Source organism: Schistocerca gregaria, chromosome X, assembly GCF_023897955.1.
Source record: "Schistocerca gregaria isolate iqSchGreg1 chromosome X, iqSchGreg1.2, whole genome shotgun sequence".
NCBI classification, from domain to species: Eukaryota; Metazoa; Arthropoda; class Insecta; order Orthoptera; family Acrididae; genus Schistocerca; species Schistocerca gregaria.
In genome coordinates this window covers 697,951,514-697,969,303 of record NC_064931.1, presented here as the reverse complement: position 1 = coordinate 697,969,303, position 17,790 = coordinate 697,951,514, and the positions used below count along the sequence as shown (strand labels likewise).

The 17,790-nt window shown below is 41.2% G+C and overlaps 1 protein-coding gene across 2 annotated transcripts in view; it reads left to right on the top strand.

The window, feature by feature from the left end:
- Positions 1-17,790, top strand: part of LOC126297406 (mitochondrial glutamate carrier 1-like) — a 179,891-nt gene that overhangs the window by 96,556 nt on the left and 65,545 nt on the right. For both annotated transcript variants that reach the window (XM_049988163.1, XM_049988164.1), the window contains exons 3-4: positions 11,251-11,385; positions 11,685-11,740. In XM_049988163.1, the coding sequence (XP_049844120.1) occupies positions 11,251-11,385; positions 11,685-11,740 (191 nt within the window). The remainder of the gene's footprint in view (positions 1-11,250; positions 11,386-11,684; positions 11,741-17,790) is intronic.

Here is a 17,790-nt window from a genome sequence, read left to right as displayed (position 1 = left end):
TACCTGTACACGCCATCCAAGCTCTTGTTTGACTCAATGCCCAGGCGTGTCAAAGTCGTTATTACGGCCAGAGGTGGTTGTTCTCGGTACTGATTTCTCAGGATCTATGCACCCAAACTACTTGAAAATGTAATCACATGTCAGTTCTATTATAATATATTTGTCCAATGAATACCCGTTTATCATCTGCATTTCTTCTTGTTGTAGCAATTTTAATGGCCAGTAGTGTACTACTGTTAAAAGTAGTATTGAGTTATAGTACTTTGTAACTTGTGACAGTAAAGTTTGTTTCTGCTATGTAAAACCATTACAAAGTTTGTTACCTCTTCTTTCATAGAAATAAAGTTGCAAGCTTTTTAGGTGTTGCCTGCGATGTGAAAGAAGTGTTTGTGCGAGATTGTTACATCCACTTCTAGCACCCATCCACATTTAAGTATGATCTGTACACGTTACTGTGTCAGCGGAGTCTTCCTATCCTTAATACGTCGTTGAAAATCCAAACGATTGTCTTTCAAAAGTAAGTTGTGGAGGATGAAGTAATTTCTGTGGAAGACTTGAATTTTGCAGTTGACTGTGCGTTTATTAAAACTTCACTACTGCAGTTTACATTTTTTGGTCATTTTCAAGCGGGTAACAGCTGCACACAGTTTACACACAGGTTAAACATACCACTAACATAATACATACATGTCTTACAGTGGAGTCATTGATTAGAACAGGCGAAAAATTACTTACGTGCTCATGTAAGCACAGCATTAGCAATCAGTAAAAGGAATAAAATTTGGGTCAGCCTCAAGTGACATACACCATCCAAATAAAGTACAAAATGCATAAATATGTTAAGAGGACGCATCGTAATACGCAAATAAATGCAGCACTTTTCACTAAATTAACCGTTAGCTGACTGACTGGATAAGAGCACGTGAAAACTCCTGCTTAATGCGGATGTCTGTACTGAACGGCGTACCGGTCAAAAACAAGCGGAAAAAAGTTCCATCGAATTTATGCCATCCACAAAGACTACACTTGAGAAACACGCCGGCGTAAGCCAAAACACTGCAGGTAAACATCCTGGTGCTCTTCGAACCACGCACGTACAGAGCTGTGTCACGCTTTGCATTGTCTTGCCGTGGAAAAACAAAGTGCATGTGGGGGTGGACGTGATCCACAAGGAAAGATACGTGCTTTTGATGATCTGTTACGCTTTCCAGAATGGCGAAACCACGCTGGGTATGTCACTAAAACATCACAATCTGGCGCCTCTCAGTAGACTTCCAGTTGCGGTATTGGCGTGCAAATTCCAGCCTCTGTTCATCACCGCAGTCAATATAGCTTCGGGAACCAGGCGCCTGCTGCGGAGGCCCATACAGACAGCAACGGTCGTTGAGGAGACACCGCTTATAGCGCCTTACTTCCTCTGAGCGGTCAGCTGCTATTCACCCGTACAAATCTCCGCAGCCGTTGGTCACCCCTGTTATTTATGGCCGTGATACACCACAGTTGCACGGTACCTGTTCTGCATAGCGTCATTTTTCCTTGCACGGTTTACTTTAACCGAAGCGGCAAGGGAACAATTTACATACTTAGCCGTTTCGGAAATTCTTATACCCTTGGCCCGAAAACCAATGACCAAACCCTTTTGCACGTCAGATAATAGCTCCGTTTTCGCATTGCGACACTGCCTATACTATCCTCCTGCCCCGCCCTTTCACCCAAAACGCTGTATACAGGGTGTTACAAAAAAGGACGGCCAAACTTTCAGGAACATTTCTCACTAACAAATAAAGAAAAGATGTTATGTGGACATGTGTCCGGAAACGCTTACTTTCCATGTTAAGGGGTCATTTTAGTTCCACAGTATGTACTGTACTTCCCCGATTCATCGCCAGTTGGCCCAATTGAAGGAAGGTAATGTTGACTATGGTGCTTGTTCTGACACGCAACTCACTGCTCTACAGTAGTAGCATCAAGCACATCAGTACGTACCATCAACAGGTTAATGTTCATCACGATCATGGTTTTGCAGTCAGTGCAATGTTTATAAATGCGGAGTTGGCAGATGCCCATTTGATGGAATGATTAGCACGGGGCAGTAGCCATGGTGCGGTACGTTTGTATCGAGACAGATTTCCAGAACGAAGGTATCCCGACAGGAAGACGACCGAAGCAATTGATCGGCGTCTTAGGGAGCACGGAACATTCCAGCCTATGACTCGAGACTGGGGAAGACCTAGAACGACGAGAACATGTGCAATGGACGAGGCTGTTCTTCGTGCAGTTGACGATAACCCTAATGTCAGCGTCAGAGGAGTTGCTGCTGTACAAGGTAACGTTGACCACATCACTGTATGGAGAGTGCTATGGGAGAACCAGTTGTTTTCGTACCATGTGCAGCGTGTACAGGCACTATCAGCAGCTGATTGGCCTCCACGGGTACACTTCTGCGAATGGTTCATCCAACAATGTGTCAATCCTCATTTCAGTGCAGATGTTCTCTTTACGGATGAGGCTTTATTCCAACGTGATCAAATCGTAAATTTTCACAATCAACATGTGTGGGCTAGCGAGAATCCATATGCAATTGTGCAATCACATTTTCAACACAGATTTTATGTGAACGTTTGGGCAGGCATTGTTGGTGATGTCTTGATTGGCCCCCATGTTCTTCCACCTACGTTCAATGGAGCTCACTATCATGATTTCATGCGGGATATTCTACCTGTGCTGCAAGAACATGAGCCTTTACAAGTACGACACATGTGGTTCATGCACGATGGAGCTCCTGCACATTTCAGTCGAAGTGTTCATATGCTTCTCAACAACAGATTCGGTGACCGATTGATTGGTAGAGGCGGACCAATTCCATGACCTCAACCCTCTTGACTTGCATTTATGGCAGCATTTGAAAGCTCTTGTCTACGCAACCCCGGTACCAAATGTAGAGACTCTTCATGGTCCTATTGTGGACAGCTGTGATACAATACGCCATTTCCAGGGCTGCATCAGCGCATCAGGGATTCCATGTGACAGAGGGTGGATGCATGTATCCTCGCTAACGGAGGACATTTTGAACATTTCCTGTAACAAAGTATTTGAAGTCATGCTGGTACATTCTGTTGCTGTGTGTTTCCATTCCACGATTGTGATTTGAAGGTAAGTAGTAAAATGAGCTCTAACATGGAAAGTAAGAGTTTCCGGGCACATGTCCACGTAACATATTTTCTTTCTTTGTGTGTGAGTAATGTTTCCTGAATGTTTTGCCGTACCTTTTTTTAACACCCTGTATACCCTTCACTGCTAGTGCTGCTACCTGTCATCTGTGAGTGTTTATTGCACATCGATGTCGTACATGAATGGCGCTCACATTGTTGCAATTGGACCGCTTACGTTGTAGTCTGTCACATAAAAAAATCACAACAATGATATTATTAACGGTAAACTGTACCACCTTGACATCCAAGTAAAAGCTATGCCCTTCATGATCATGCAGTGAAAATGTCAGATAAAACGTTGGGCCCAGGCAGCTGTGCCGCAGAGACATTGACGGCCAGTTACGGGCATAAACATCTTTCGTTAACTCACAGAGCAGACAAAAGCATGTGTTTAGTGATCATGGGAGACCCTCATTGAAGATGGTTGTGACGAAAAATAAGAGGCGGCAACTGAAAGTCACAGCAAATGTGAATGTCGCCATCGGGGGGAACCTGTCGGCACCGAAAAGTCACGAAAGGAGCTCCATACGCAGGTAGTTGCAAGGCGAGCTGGAATTCCAAAACCACTCATCAGCGATGCAGATACCTGCAACAGCTAAATGTTGTGTAGAAGCCATAAAATGTGGATTATGAATCAATGGAAAATCAATGAAAACATTTGGTCAGATGAGTCTCATTTCGCACTGTTTCCAACTTGTGCCCGAGTTTACGTCCCATGGTGAGGATTCGGTGATGCACTAGTAGCCGTATTGTGGTATTCCATATGGCCCATGGTTATTCTGCAGGGTCACATTACTGCCGAGGGTTATGAGACCACTTTCGTTGACCAGATCCACCCCATGGTACAATGTTTATTCCCCAATTGTGATGCTGTTTTCCAAGGCTACATGGCCCCCATTGACAGAGCTTGCATCATCTAGGAATGGTTTTGTGAGCGTGAGGCTGAATTGTCTCATCTCCCATGGCGACCACAGTCACCAGATCTCAGTATTATTAACCTCTGTGGTCTGCTCTGGAGAGAAGGGTGCGTGATCGCTACCCACCTTGATCATCATTACCTGAATTTGCCATTATTTTCCATAAGGAATGGTACGTGTAAGATCACCTTTAAAACCATACAGGACCTGTGTTTATCGATTCAGAGTCGACAGGAAGCTCTTTCGAATGCTAACGGTTTTCCTATCCCGTATTGGTGTGGTAATGTATTGGCTTTTGGTGTTGCCATAATTTAGTCCACCTCTGTTTATTACTAAGAGACTAGTCAGTACTGTAGTATCAGTTGCAGGTTCACTATGTAAAGGCTTACAAGGACAGGGCAGGGGGAACTGCATTTTCAATATTTTGCATTATTATTGACCAGACCCAAAAATTTTTAATGCTGTCATCTACTCATTAAAAGGTATAGTCTTTCGTTGAATGTTTAACATGGTAACACAAGTGTTAGTTACAAACTGTGTGTTTATCGTGAGGCAGCATAACTAATGGCTATCAAATACCCTGACTTGAATCGTCCAGTATCTGAGAATTACAATATTTAGTGTTATCCAGTAAACTTCACACATAATTTCAAACATTTGTGGAACTTTTTTTTTTGTTGGCAGTCTCCCACAAGATGATGAAAGGGGGAAAGTTTATCATTTACTACATTTTCGCTGTTAATGCATCAAAAATTGTCAAGACATGACAATCAATTTATTACTACTTTAGTACTAACGCTATTCGTATTACACTGTACAGACAGCATCAGTATGTATCAGTGGATGTACCTGCAAAATTGTCACTGTCAACACACAGTTCAGGAGGAAGGACATCATAAACATTGACATTTAAGCAAAAGCAAGTTTTTCATGCATCTCAAACCTTTTTTTAAAAAAATTTCATGCGTAAATGCATAATTTAAAATATTCAACTCATTTGTAATGTAATCACATTTGTATTTTTGTATTTGTTTCACTCATATCATAACGTACACTTTACAGGTCATCTGAACATGTCTGTACCAGTAATTAATGTCTAAATTTTCCAGACAGCTATTTTTTGCGTACAGTATTACACACAACACTATATTAAATAGTTGCCTGGTTCAAGTGATCATCTCATCATTCGTAAATTCCTCGGTTGAGTAGTAGCATTTTTCAACCAGGTGATCTTGTAGTTTTCACTTCAGTGACCCTATCTCCATGCTCAGACCATTTATATTCCTGTGAGTATATTGTAGACTTTCATTCCCATGCACATCACGTAAAATTCTATTAACAGACACCGTTGGTAGAGTTTTCAGTGATATTTTGGTTACATGAAACACTTCCTGTTTGTTAGATAAGACTTGAGCCACTGCAGAGCATTTTGTCTAATGCTGTATCTGTCTGGTATATGGAGCAGCATGGAGTGATTCCCTGACTCGAGTGGTTTCGTAAAGTTGCAGGAGATACCTGCCACTTCATTGCTTTATGTCCAGTAATGAGCTGGAATTTTTTTAAGAGTAACATCGTGTTTCAAGAATTTTTTTTATCTGGACTGCAGCTATTTTTTTCAGATACTTTCGGTGACACTGGGGATAGGACACTAATTTCCTGTACTTTCCCTTCATTTTTTTTCGTGCAGTTGTTTTACCTCTGCATACTTAAATGCATTAGGGAAGTTGGCTTGCACAAATGACCAAATGATTATTTAGATCGAAAGTGTGCTATTCCAGCATACACATTTAATTACTTTTTTGGTATTTGATCCCACTCTCAAGGGGTTGTTTTTTAAGGAAAAATTGATTTTTTTGGGGGGGGGGGGGTTTATTAAATATTAGAAGGGGGTCAGTATTCTGAGCCAGGCCGAACAGATTTACACTGTTTTGATAAGTAATCACATCTACATTAGATTTTGTTACATTTGTGAGAAATTTATTAAAGCACTGAGATATTTCAGCAGGGCTCAAAAAAGTGTTGTTGTTTTTCAATTGTTGAAATTTCCTTGTTGTTTACTGTTGTACCCAATTCAGATTTAATAACAGACTATGCTGCCATAGACTTATTCTTATATCCTAAACTGAACTTATCATTTGACATTCTTTTTGGCAGTTTTAACAACACTTTTATTTAAAACTTCGTAATGTTCCACATAGTTAAGTCAGGGTTTTTATTCTGTTTCACCTCTTTATGTAGGTGTCATTTTTATCACACTAGATGTTTAAGCCTAATGTAATGCAGTTTCTTATTTTTGATATTTCAGTGCCAGATCATAGGTCGGAATGATTCATTGAATGCCTCTGAAAACTTCTTAGAAATTTATTGAAGTACTTGACACACTATTATCTGTGGGGCATTTCACTGCAGATATCTTGTCACGCAACAGGTTCAAGTTATTTTTACAAAAGTTTTTCATAAAACCTTCCCTAATATTGGGTTTGTTTTTTCTTGGCAGCTGAATAAACAATGCAGAATCGTCAGAAATTCTGGAGTCTAAACAGAAGTTGTTCTCTCTGGCAAATCATGTAATTTGTAAAGATAATGTCTGTAAAAGTACCTGAATGGGCATTTTCTCTAATGAATTCACAAAAAAATAGTTCAGAAACAGAGTTCTGAATTAAGTCAATAAACTGGTTTGAGCCGTTTTATCACATCACATGTACATTAAAATCAGCAACTATGATGATATTTTTCCTTCCTTTCTCTTTTAAGTGTATTGCGAAGACACTGAATTGTGGACTAGAAAGTTTTCATTATTTAGTTAAATACATGGAGTATGATTCTTTAAAGAATTTGAGTTTATTGGTTTAACACTAAGTGAGAATTTTCTCTTTTTCTACATGTTCCTCACAAACACACAAAGAAAAATATGTTATGCGGACATACGTCCGGAAACGCTTACTTTCCATGTTAGAGCTCATTTTATTACTTCTTATCAAATCACATTAATCATTGAATGGAAACACACAGCAACAGAACGTACCAGCATGACTTCAAACACTTTGTTACAGGAAATGTTCAAAATGTCCTCCATTAGTGAGGATACATGCACCCACCATCTGTCGCATGGAATCTCTGATACGCTGATGCAGCCCTGAAGAATGGCGTATTGTATCACAGCCGTCCACAATAGGACCACGAAGAGTCTCTACATTTGGTACCGCGGTTGTGTAGGCAAGAGCTTTCAAATACTCCCATAAATGCAAGTCAAGAGGGTTGAGGGCAGGAGAGCGTGGAGGCCATGGAATTGGTCCGCCTCTACCAATCCATCGGGCACCGAATCTGTTGTTGAGAAGCGTACGAACACTTCGACTGAAATGTGCAGGAGCTCCATCGTGCATGAACCACATGTTGTGTCGGACTTGTAAATGCACATGTTCTAGCAGCACAGGTGGAATATCCCGTATTAAATCATGATAATGTGCTCCATTGAGTGTAGGTGAAAAAACATGGGGCCCAATCAAGACATCACCAACAATGCCTGGCCAAACGCTCACGTAAAATCTGTGTTGATGACATGATAGCACAATTGCGTGCAGGTTCTAGTCAGCCCACAAATGTTGATTGTGAAAATTTACAATTTGATCACGTTGGAATGAAACCTCATCTGTAAAGAGAACATTTGCACTGAAATGAGGATTGACACATTCTTGGATGAACCATTTGCAGAAGTGCACCCATGAAGGCCAATCAGCTGCTGATAGTGCCTGTACGCACTGTACATGATACGGAAACAACTGGTTCTCCCGTGGCACTCTCCATATAGTGACGTGGTCCACTTTACCTCTCCTCTGACGCTGACATTAGGGTTATCGTCAACTGCACAAAGAATTGCCTTGTCCATTGCAGGTGTCCTCGTCATTCTAGGTCTTTCCCAGTCGCGAGTCATAGGCTGGAATGTTCCGTGCTCCCTAAGACGCTGATCCATTGCTTCGAACGTCTTCCTGTCAAGACACCTTCGTTCTTGAAATCTGTCTCGATACAAACGTACCGCGTCACGGCTATTGCCCCGTGCTAATCCATACATCAAATGGGCATCTGTCAACTCCGCATTTATAAACATTGCACTGAATGCAAAACCACGTTCGTGATGAACACTAACCTGTTGATGGTACGTACTGATGTGCTTGATGCTACTACTGTAGAGCAATGAGTTGCATGTCACCACAAGCACCATAGTCAACATTACCTTCCTTCAATTGGGCCAGCTGGCAGTGAATTGAGGAAGTACAGTACATACTGATAACTAAAATGACCTCTAACATGGAAATTAAGCGTTTCCGGACACATGTCCACATAACATCTTTTCTTTATTTGTGTGTGAGAGGAATGTTTCCTGAAAGTTTGGCTGTACCTTTCTCCCTCCGTGTGTGTGCGCGCGCACACGCAAGTCTCTCATCATTTTATCTGTATTTGTGACATTCATTTGTCACCTGAAGGTGGCCTAAAGACTGAAACCTGTGTTGTGACCAAATTAATAGAATTTTGTGGAACATTGGGAACTGTTTTGTTGTTGTTGTTGTTGTTGTTGTTGTTGTTGTTGTTGTTGTTGTGTTCTCCAAAGCACCGACAGAAAATTTAGTTAATGTTATAAATTGATATATTTTTGTTGGGACTATTGTATTCCATAGTAGGCCTATGTGTTGATTTTGTTTATTTTCTCATTTGTAAATGCTATGGTTGTAGTTCTATGTGCTGATGCTTTACTAAATGTAGGCAAATGCCTGAAACTGGTTTTCATGCCCAATGCAAACTTTTATCAGAAGTGTAGATTAAGTAGTATAAGAAGGCTCTCTGCTGAAAAGCCTTTACATGATTATGCTGCCAGATTGACCTGCTGTTCTCAGTGAAATGAGGACTTGACATCTCAAACTCATAAATGTTTTCTGCATCATGAGCATTATGAAACAGTTTCAGTTGGCCCATTAGGAAGACCAATTGAAATGTAATTTGTATTAACTTATATTGTGAATGATTAAAAGTAAAGAATTAAAAATAAAATTACTGTGTTGGAGTAGAATGAGTTTGCCAAAGTCATCAATCTGCTATCATGAAAGTAACTTACTGACTGCTGTAGGGCAGATATGTTAAAAGGGACAGTGTGATCAACTCACACTTTACTATAGACTATGCCACATCCATTTACTGTATAGAATGAAGTTAAGATGTCCCTTTATATAGGTTGAAATAACCTGACCCTGTACAGTTTTTCACAAAGTCGCTGTAGAATTACCACCTGATGTGGAGACTAGCACTAAGACACCTATCTGACTATTTCCCAAAGTACCCCGAGATGTGGGTGCAACTTGTGCATACATCTGTTGCTGATGACCCAATGGTCTAATGGGATGTCATCTACCAGCATTGACCACAACCGACTTTTCTCTATTGCAATATTGCAGAATTCTATCTTTACAGATCCATGTATACGCGGGAGTAAAAGTATTTAATACAACCCTCAAAGAAATTGAGCAGTGGCAATTAAATTTGGTGATTGAGTTAGTCTGTCTCTGGATATTCACTCTTCTGTGTAGTACATTTATGCCAGTGATCCACAGCTTGGTAGACCTCGACTGTAGAAGTCTATCTTCCAGCTATTCAGAAAAAGTTTCACTTCGTAAATCATTCTGGAAATGCCTTAAACTCACTAGTTTCTTCATCAGAAGAAAGAAGACATCACTAGTTGTGAATAAGCAGTATCTGTAACTATGCTCTGCTGTGCAGAATGGAATGGGACATGGCCACAGAAGACAAACACCCCTGTGGACAGCTTGCCACTATGCTTATTCCTAACACCCTCCAGTAACCTCATAAGATTTCAGAAGTATGCTCCTGTGGTGATATGTTGTTTATGTGTATAATCGATTAGCACCACACTGTGACAGTCCTGAGAAAACTCGTATCACCTTTCCCAATGAAAGTTGGGCCTCCACCTTATTTTTATTTTAAAAATACTGAATCCACATTTCCACTGCTTGCTGTGCTGCTTTACATCCAGAACTTGTCGTTAGTGATTAATTAGATAGAGAAGTCATCTTGACCGACTCGAAACATATGCAACATTTCTGCTGCTTCCTCAGATGGGTGATTGTGGCTCAGTGATGTCAACGTGTATCAGGACCACAGACATGTATCTGCAAACAAACAAAATTTTAATTAAATTACTGTATTTTATTTTAGATGGCAACTAAAACGTTTGACTCTCCTTGAACTCTTGCACCCATCACTTAACTTGTCCTGTATTTCACTACATCCATGTGCATAGAAAGACGAAAAGAGGACCAACAAAGCACTTCATTATACTAATCACCATATTAAGACTGCAGCATTTGTAGTAATATTTCATCCCTATTACTATAAGCATCCCAAGATTTTACCGTATTGTAATTTTTGTTCTTGTTCATAATCCCACAGTTCACTTCATGCTATAGAGACAATATTGTAAAAAAAATGTTTTCATATGTAGTCCACTATTCATCAGTTGTACCAGGAAATTTTTCTTTATGCTTTAGTCTTTTGAATTAACAGACAATTGATCTTTGGGTGTAGTAGGTGTTACCCTTCTGAAATTATAAATTGTCTTCATAGGAAGAACAGCTGATAAATTTTGACCAGAAATTTCCACACTATGGCCGAATTTAATTCTGTAGCTCACATTAAACCTGATTGATTTTATGCATTTCTTTAGAGGGATGTCGAGTAGGTATCAATATAATTTGTGAAAACTATGATAGTCACGGGTACAGCTTGTGTGATTTTGGTTGTAACAATTTCAGGCATTTTGTTTATGTAGGGCAACACAGTTTCCCCCAATGTGTTACAATGAACAAAATTTGGGTTATTTTGTATTACACAATTCGGTTATCAATGCTGCGGTAATGGTTTTATATGGCCTGTTATCAGATTATGTGGTGCAAGAAGAAAATGCTGAATTCCAAAATGAGACAATGTTTGTTCAGATTTTGGCATACAAACTATTATGTATTATGTAGATTCCTCTAAATAATTTCTGGCAAATTACATGTAATTACACAGAGGGTGAAATTGTTCCTATTGACAGCTTTTCTTATTGTTTTCAGGTTGGTGCCAAAAATTGTAAATGGAGGAATTGCTGGAATAATTGGAGTTTCATGTGTTTTTCCACTTGATCTTGTCAAGACACGTCTGCAGAACCAGCAAATAGGTCCCAATGGAGAACGTCTATATAGTTCAATGTATGTAGCTCTTACAATCAAATTACATTAAAAAATGATAAATTGATGAAGTATTCACTGCATGCTGTAATTTACTGAACAATAATCACAGAAGTACAAATGTCTGTGCATGTTATATTCACCAACAGCTTCTCTTGCACAGTTATTTATAGTAATATGTACTACAGAGTGACATTGAATTTAGACAGTTTGTTTCATGTCAGGCCCGTATATGTGAATTCAGTAATGTGTGAAAACTAAACATGGTTAATAACAACTGTGTGTGTGCATGTCACATTTCATTGACATTGTTTTGACAGGTTGGATTGTTTCAAAAAGACGTACAAAGCAGAAGGTTACTTTGGCATGTACAGAGGTGAGTAGGAGTCAGTCATCAGTCACTGTTCTGTTATGTGGTTCTGCTTTTTTGCTTCTAGCTTAGAAACATTAGGAAGCTCATATGTTTCTCTGTCTCCATGTTTGTGTTTCTGTAGAAGTGTCCTTGTCCTCCTCATTGTGGGCTGATTGCTATAACACATAGTAGTAAAGTGTCTGCAGGTGGTGGTTTCATGACTGTAACGATATTTGATGAAGTAGTTCTTAATTTTTAGGTACATATCAGACCCTTACTTTCATGTGTTCCAGTAATTAAACGTTCTGGAGTCAGTTAACAGACTTTGACAGATTTTCAGCAGCCCTCTGAAAGAAGAACCAGTTGTGCATCAAGTATCGGTAATCAAAACACACTTTGTATGGAAGGTTATTAGTGACAAGTAAAACCTAGATTAATATTTTTTTTAATCAGTTTCCATACACTCCCAATGAAAACTGATGTTTATATATAGCAGTTGTACTCTTCTACACACGGACGTGACAAAATTGTAATTGAGGTTCCCTATTGTTTGCTGCTACAACTCAGTGGGTATCATGAATTTTTTACGGTAACCACTGTAATTTGCCAAGTTGAGTAGAATTTTGAAATTACCCAAAATCAAATAGTCCCGTCCTCACAAATGTAATTCTGCAACCCACTCAACCTACATAGTCATGTCACAATCCTTCCTCTTTAAATTGTGTCCTAGTCCCTAACTAAAGTACATTCCTGAATGTCTTGTACTACACAGATCTCATGGACGTTTATTCTAATTAATGCAGCATGATGTTTGATGTTTGTAGTTGGTATATTTCCAAGTTTACAGCACTACAGAGCGTTTTATTTAATTGCTTAAGGTAGAATTGCTTATTGGAGTCCTTCTTAAATTTTAGAAAACTCCTGTTTAATTGCCTGTAATTTGCTGCTGCTGCAGCAGCAGCAGTAGTAGTTGCTGTTGTAGCTATATTGGTTGCGAAATTAGTGCCAGTTTTATTTGTTTTTGAATAGCTTGCAACACATTCCCCCTTTTCTGTACTGTCCTTGCAATTGCTGTAAACAGTGATAATCAAGATTATGTTGATTTCATTTTACTCCCTTCATAAGGAATTTAGCTGGGGTTGCCACTTGTTTCGTGAGACCGATATTAGTTTCCTCAAATTACTAGAGTATTTTGAAGCTATACTACTGTACAATTGAAGAGAGACTACTCTGCAGATGGAAAGCTTTATCACAAACCATAGTTTGTTCAAAATTACTTTAGTATTGACAGTTTGGCAGGATCACATGGAGGTGCGGATCTGTGTTACCACCACATCCTGCATGGAACACTTGATGATCTGTCAATCATTCATCTCCCCCAGACTTGCATACTATTCAATCCAGATATGGAACTGGCATCATTGTGTTGTGGAAGAGCTACTCTGTGTCTTCATTTTAGTTTTATTTATGGCAACAAATTATTCAGACCAAAGGCTTATGAAAATGAATTTCCTAATGCCTTTATTGAATTTACAATATGCAGGAAACCTTTCTATTATTAAAGTTATGTGAACACAATATGTCAACAAAATCTTAAGAATACATCATATTTTCATGTGCTTCAAACCAAAAATTTAGCACAGTTTTCTAACACAAGATAGTTTCAGTTAAATATGATTCACAATGTTCCCTTTATACGGGCACCTGCATAGTATTTGACGCACAATTTCCTTAGCAGAAACAGATCATTAGGTTTATAATTAACCTGTTCTTAAGTTTTCTGATCAGCCTAGTTGTTTATAACCTAACAAGAAATAAGATTTTTGTATGTTTATCATGGTGAGAAAACTTAGCTTAAATAGGTGAAGCAGTAGGAGGAGAAAGGACAAAAGTAATAAAAAAAAAAAGGGTATTCATTGTCGCAGTAGTTACATAGCAAATAGTGATAGACTGAATCCCTGACAAAGGAAATTCCCCATTGCACCCCCTCAGTCTTAGTGATAAGATGGTCCAGTAGATAGCCTGTCAAAAACTGGACCCGGATAAAGCATGAAAACAGGAAAAAGGTGTACTGAACTGTGAAAAATGAAGGAAAATAGAAATGGTGAACAGTCAAAGCTCAAGATGGGCAACATCAAGTGACTAGCAAGAACCATGATGTCGTGGTTATGGTGTCAGACTGCAAAGCGGGAGATCAGTGTTCAAACCTCCTCGTGCCCCATTTCCCCCTCTCCTCTCCCTCCCCCACAAATTTATGAACTGCCTGTCTGACCATTGACATGTCTGTTCTCCTTCTGTAGTCGTGGCAGTTGTCATATATACACTCCTGGAAATTGAAATAAGAACACCGTGAATTCATTGTCCCAGGAAGGGGAAACTTTATTGACACATTCCTGGGGACAGATACATCACATGATCACACTGACAGAACCACAGGCACATAGACACAGGCAACAGAGAATGCACAATGTCGGCACTAGTACAGTGTATATCCACCTTTCGCAGCAATGCAGGCTGCTATTCTCCCATGGAGACGATCGTAGAGATGCTGGATGTAGTCCTGTGGAACGGCTTGCCATGCCATTTCCACCTGGCACCTCAGTTGGACCAGCGTTCGTGGTGGACGTGCAGACCGCTTGAGACGACGCTTCATCCAGTCCCAAACATGCTCAATGGGGGTCAGATCCGGAGATCTTGCTGGCCAGGGTAGTTGACTTACGCCTTCTAGAGCACGTTGGGTGGCACGGGATACATGCGGACATGCATTGTCCTGTTGGAACAGCAAGTTCGATGACGGTTTGGATGTACCGTGCACTATTCAGTGTCCCGTCGACGATCAACACAGGTGTACAGCCAGTGTAGAAGATCGCCTCCCACACCATGATGCCGGGTGTTGGCCCTGTGTGCCTCAGTCGTATGCAGTCCTGATTGTGGCGCTCACCTGCACGGCGCCAAACACGCATACGACCATCATTGGCACCAAGGCAGAAGCGACTCTCATTGCTGAAGACGACACGTCTCCATTCGTCCCTCCATTCACGCCTGTCGCGACACCACTGGAGGCGGGCTGCACCATGTTGGGGCGTGAGCGGAAGACGGCCTAACGGTGTGCGGGACCGTAGCCCAGCTTCATGGAGACGGTTGCGAATGGTCCTCGCCGATACCCCAGGAGCAACAGTGTCCCTAATTTGCTGGGAAGTGGCGGTGCGGTCCCCTACGGCACTGCGTAGGATCCTACGGTCTTGGCGTGCATCCGTGCGTCGCTGCGGTCCGGTCCCAGGTCGACGGGCACGTGCACCTTCCGCCGACCACTGGCGACAACATCGATGTACTGTGGAGACCTCACGCCCCACGTGTTGAGCAATTCGGCGGTACGTCCACCCGGCCTCCCGCATGCCCACTATACGCCCTCGCTCAAAGTCCGTCAACTGCACATATGGTTCACGTGCACGCTGTCGCGGCATGCTACCAGTGTTAAAGACTGCGATGGAGCTCCGTATGCCACGGCAAACTGGCTGACACTGACGGCGGCGGTGCACAAATGCTGCGCAGCTAGCGCCATTCGACGGCCAACACCGTGGTTCCTGGAGCGTCCGCTGTGCCGTGCGTGTGATCATTGTTTGTACAGCCCTCTCGCAGTGTCCGGAGCAAGTATGGTGGGTCTGACACACCGGTGTCAATGTGTTCTTTTTTCCATTTCCAGGAGTGTAGAAGAGGTGCCTCGTACACAGCAAGGAAAACAACAAATGGGTGCGAACTATGTTACAGTGAAGGAATTGGTCAAAATTTCCAAAATGGAATGCAAGCGGCATAATGTGTGGTACTTGCATAGAATAAATGTGGGGTACATACATCTGGAGGTCCCTTTGTTACACGTCACTGTTGCAAACGGACATTACTCTTTGATACAGAAACAAGTTTGAATACAGTGAACAGACATGTCAGTGAGCATATGGACTGTTCATAATTGGGGGGGGGGGGGGGGGGTGTAAGGGGGAAATTTGAACCTGGATCTGCCCCCTTCACAGTTAAACACCATGACCATGACACTACGGTCATTCATATTCACTATATGCTGCACATATTGATCTTCAACCATTCACTGTTTCTATTTTGCTTCTTTTTTCCACAGTTCAGTATACCTCTTCCTTTATTGTATGATTATATGATAGGGGAACAAACACTGGTAGCAGTTACTTCTGTTAAATATCTGGGAGTATGCGTGCGGAACGATTTGAAGTGGAATGATCATATAAAATTAATTGTTGGTAACGCGGGTACCAGGTTGAGATTCATTGGGAGAGTCCTTAGAAAATGTACTCCATCAACAAAGGAGGTGGCTTACAAAACACTAGTTCGACCTATGCTTGAGTATTGCTCATCTGTGTGGGATCCGTACCATATCGGGTTGACGGAGGAGATAGAGGAGATCCAAAGAAGAGCAGCGCGTTTCGTCATAGTGTTATTTCATAACCGTGATAGCGTTATGGAGATGTTTAGCAAACTCAAGTGGCAGACTCTGCAAGAGAGGCGCTCTGCATCGCGGTGTAGCTTGCTCGCCAGGTTTCGAGAGGGTGCGTTACTGGATGAGGTATCGAATATATTGCTTCCCCCTACTTATACCCCCCGTGGAGATCACGAATGTAAAATTAGAGAGATTCAAGCGCACACAGAGGCTTTCAGACAGTCGTTCTCCCCGCGAACCACACGCAACTGGAACAGAAAAGGGAGGTAATGACAGTGGCACGTAAAGTGCCCTCCGCCACACACCGTTGGGTGGCTTGCGGAGTATGAATGTAGATGTAGATGTATTTCATGCTTGATCTGTGTTCAGTTTTTGATAGGCTATCCGATAGGCCACCTTACCACTAAATCTGAAGGGGTACATAGGGGAGTTTCCCCATTTGGATTTAGTTGATAATAATGACCTTATTATTAAAATGTCAAAATAGGCCGAAAGACTGTTGTCAAATTTCCCCTGTCATGACTATTGACAAACTTGTTTCTTACATTGCCCAGGCCACACAACAGCAAGCAGTGTGAATCTGAAGCACGCAGACTAGTGTGTGGGTGAATGTTTGGCAACTGGAGGCATTTGCTGAGGCTACTGACCTCATAGGATTAGCAGAAAATGTGCTGTGCCTCCTGAATGGGCCTCACGGGTCCACTTCAGTCGTAGCTATCAGTCCTAAAGTAATTCTGAACAGACGGTACAGGGAGGAAGAAAAGGCACCACATTTGGAGGTTGACATGTGATTCATCACCCATATTCTAAACAAAAGTGTATCTAGCAAAATCAGATTTCGCCATCACAGTAATAATGTTTTTTTATCACCTGGAACAATGCATTCGAGAAACCAGTAATCTTCGTCCACTAGTAATGGGTAGACATCATCCAAGGGCAACATGTACTCCAAAAACAGAGGATATGGTTCTTGAACCATTGACCTCAGCAAAGTGCCTGTGATATTGCAAGGCAGTTCGAGATTGCGAAGACTGGCCATTGAAGTGTTGCAAGATGAGGAATTGCATCTGTATCATTACATGTCAACTCAAACCAGTTGCCTGAAGACCAAATTCAATGAGTACAGTTTTGTGAATTACTTTTGCACCAAGTGGAAGATAGCAAACATTTTGCAAATTGTGATATGGACTGACAAATCTAGCTTCACTCGGGAAGGTATTTTCAACCTTACCAACAGCCATTATTGGTCGGTACACAACCCACATCATCCGTGAAGGTAGCTTTCAGGAACACCATTGCATAAACCTACAGGCTGGAATTATGAGAAGAGTACTTTCGATTCTTTGCCAATTGCCCGACAAGTTGAATGCACCCCTGTGCCGTACATTGCTTTGCAATATGATGCCTGGTGTATTAGAAAATGTTCTACTTGGTGTTCAACAACAGCTATGGTTTCAGCATGATGGTTCATTGCCACACTTTGAAATTAATGTGCGTAACTATTTAAATGAAGTATTTCCAGGGAAATGGATTGCTTGTGGAGGTCCAATGTTTTGGTCTCCATATTTTCTGGACTTTAATATCACAAATTTTTATTTGTGGGGACATA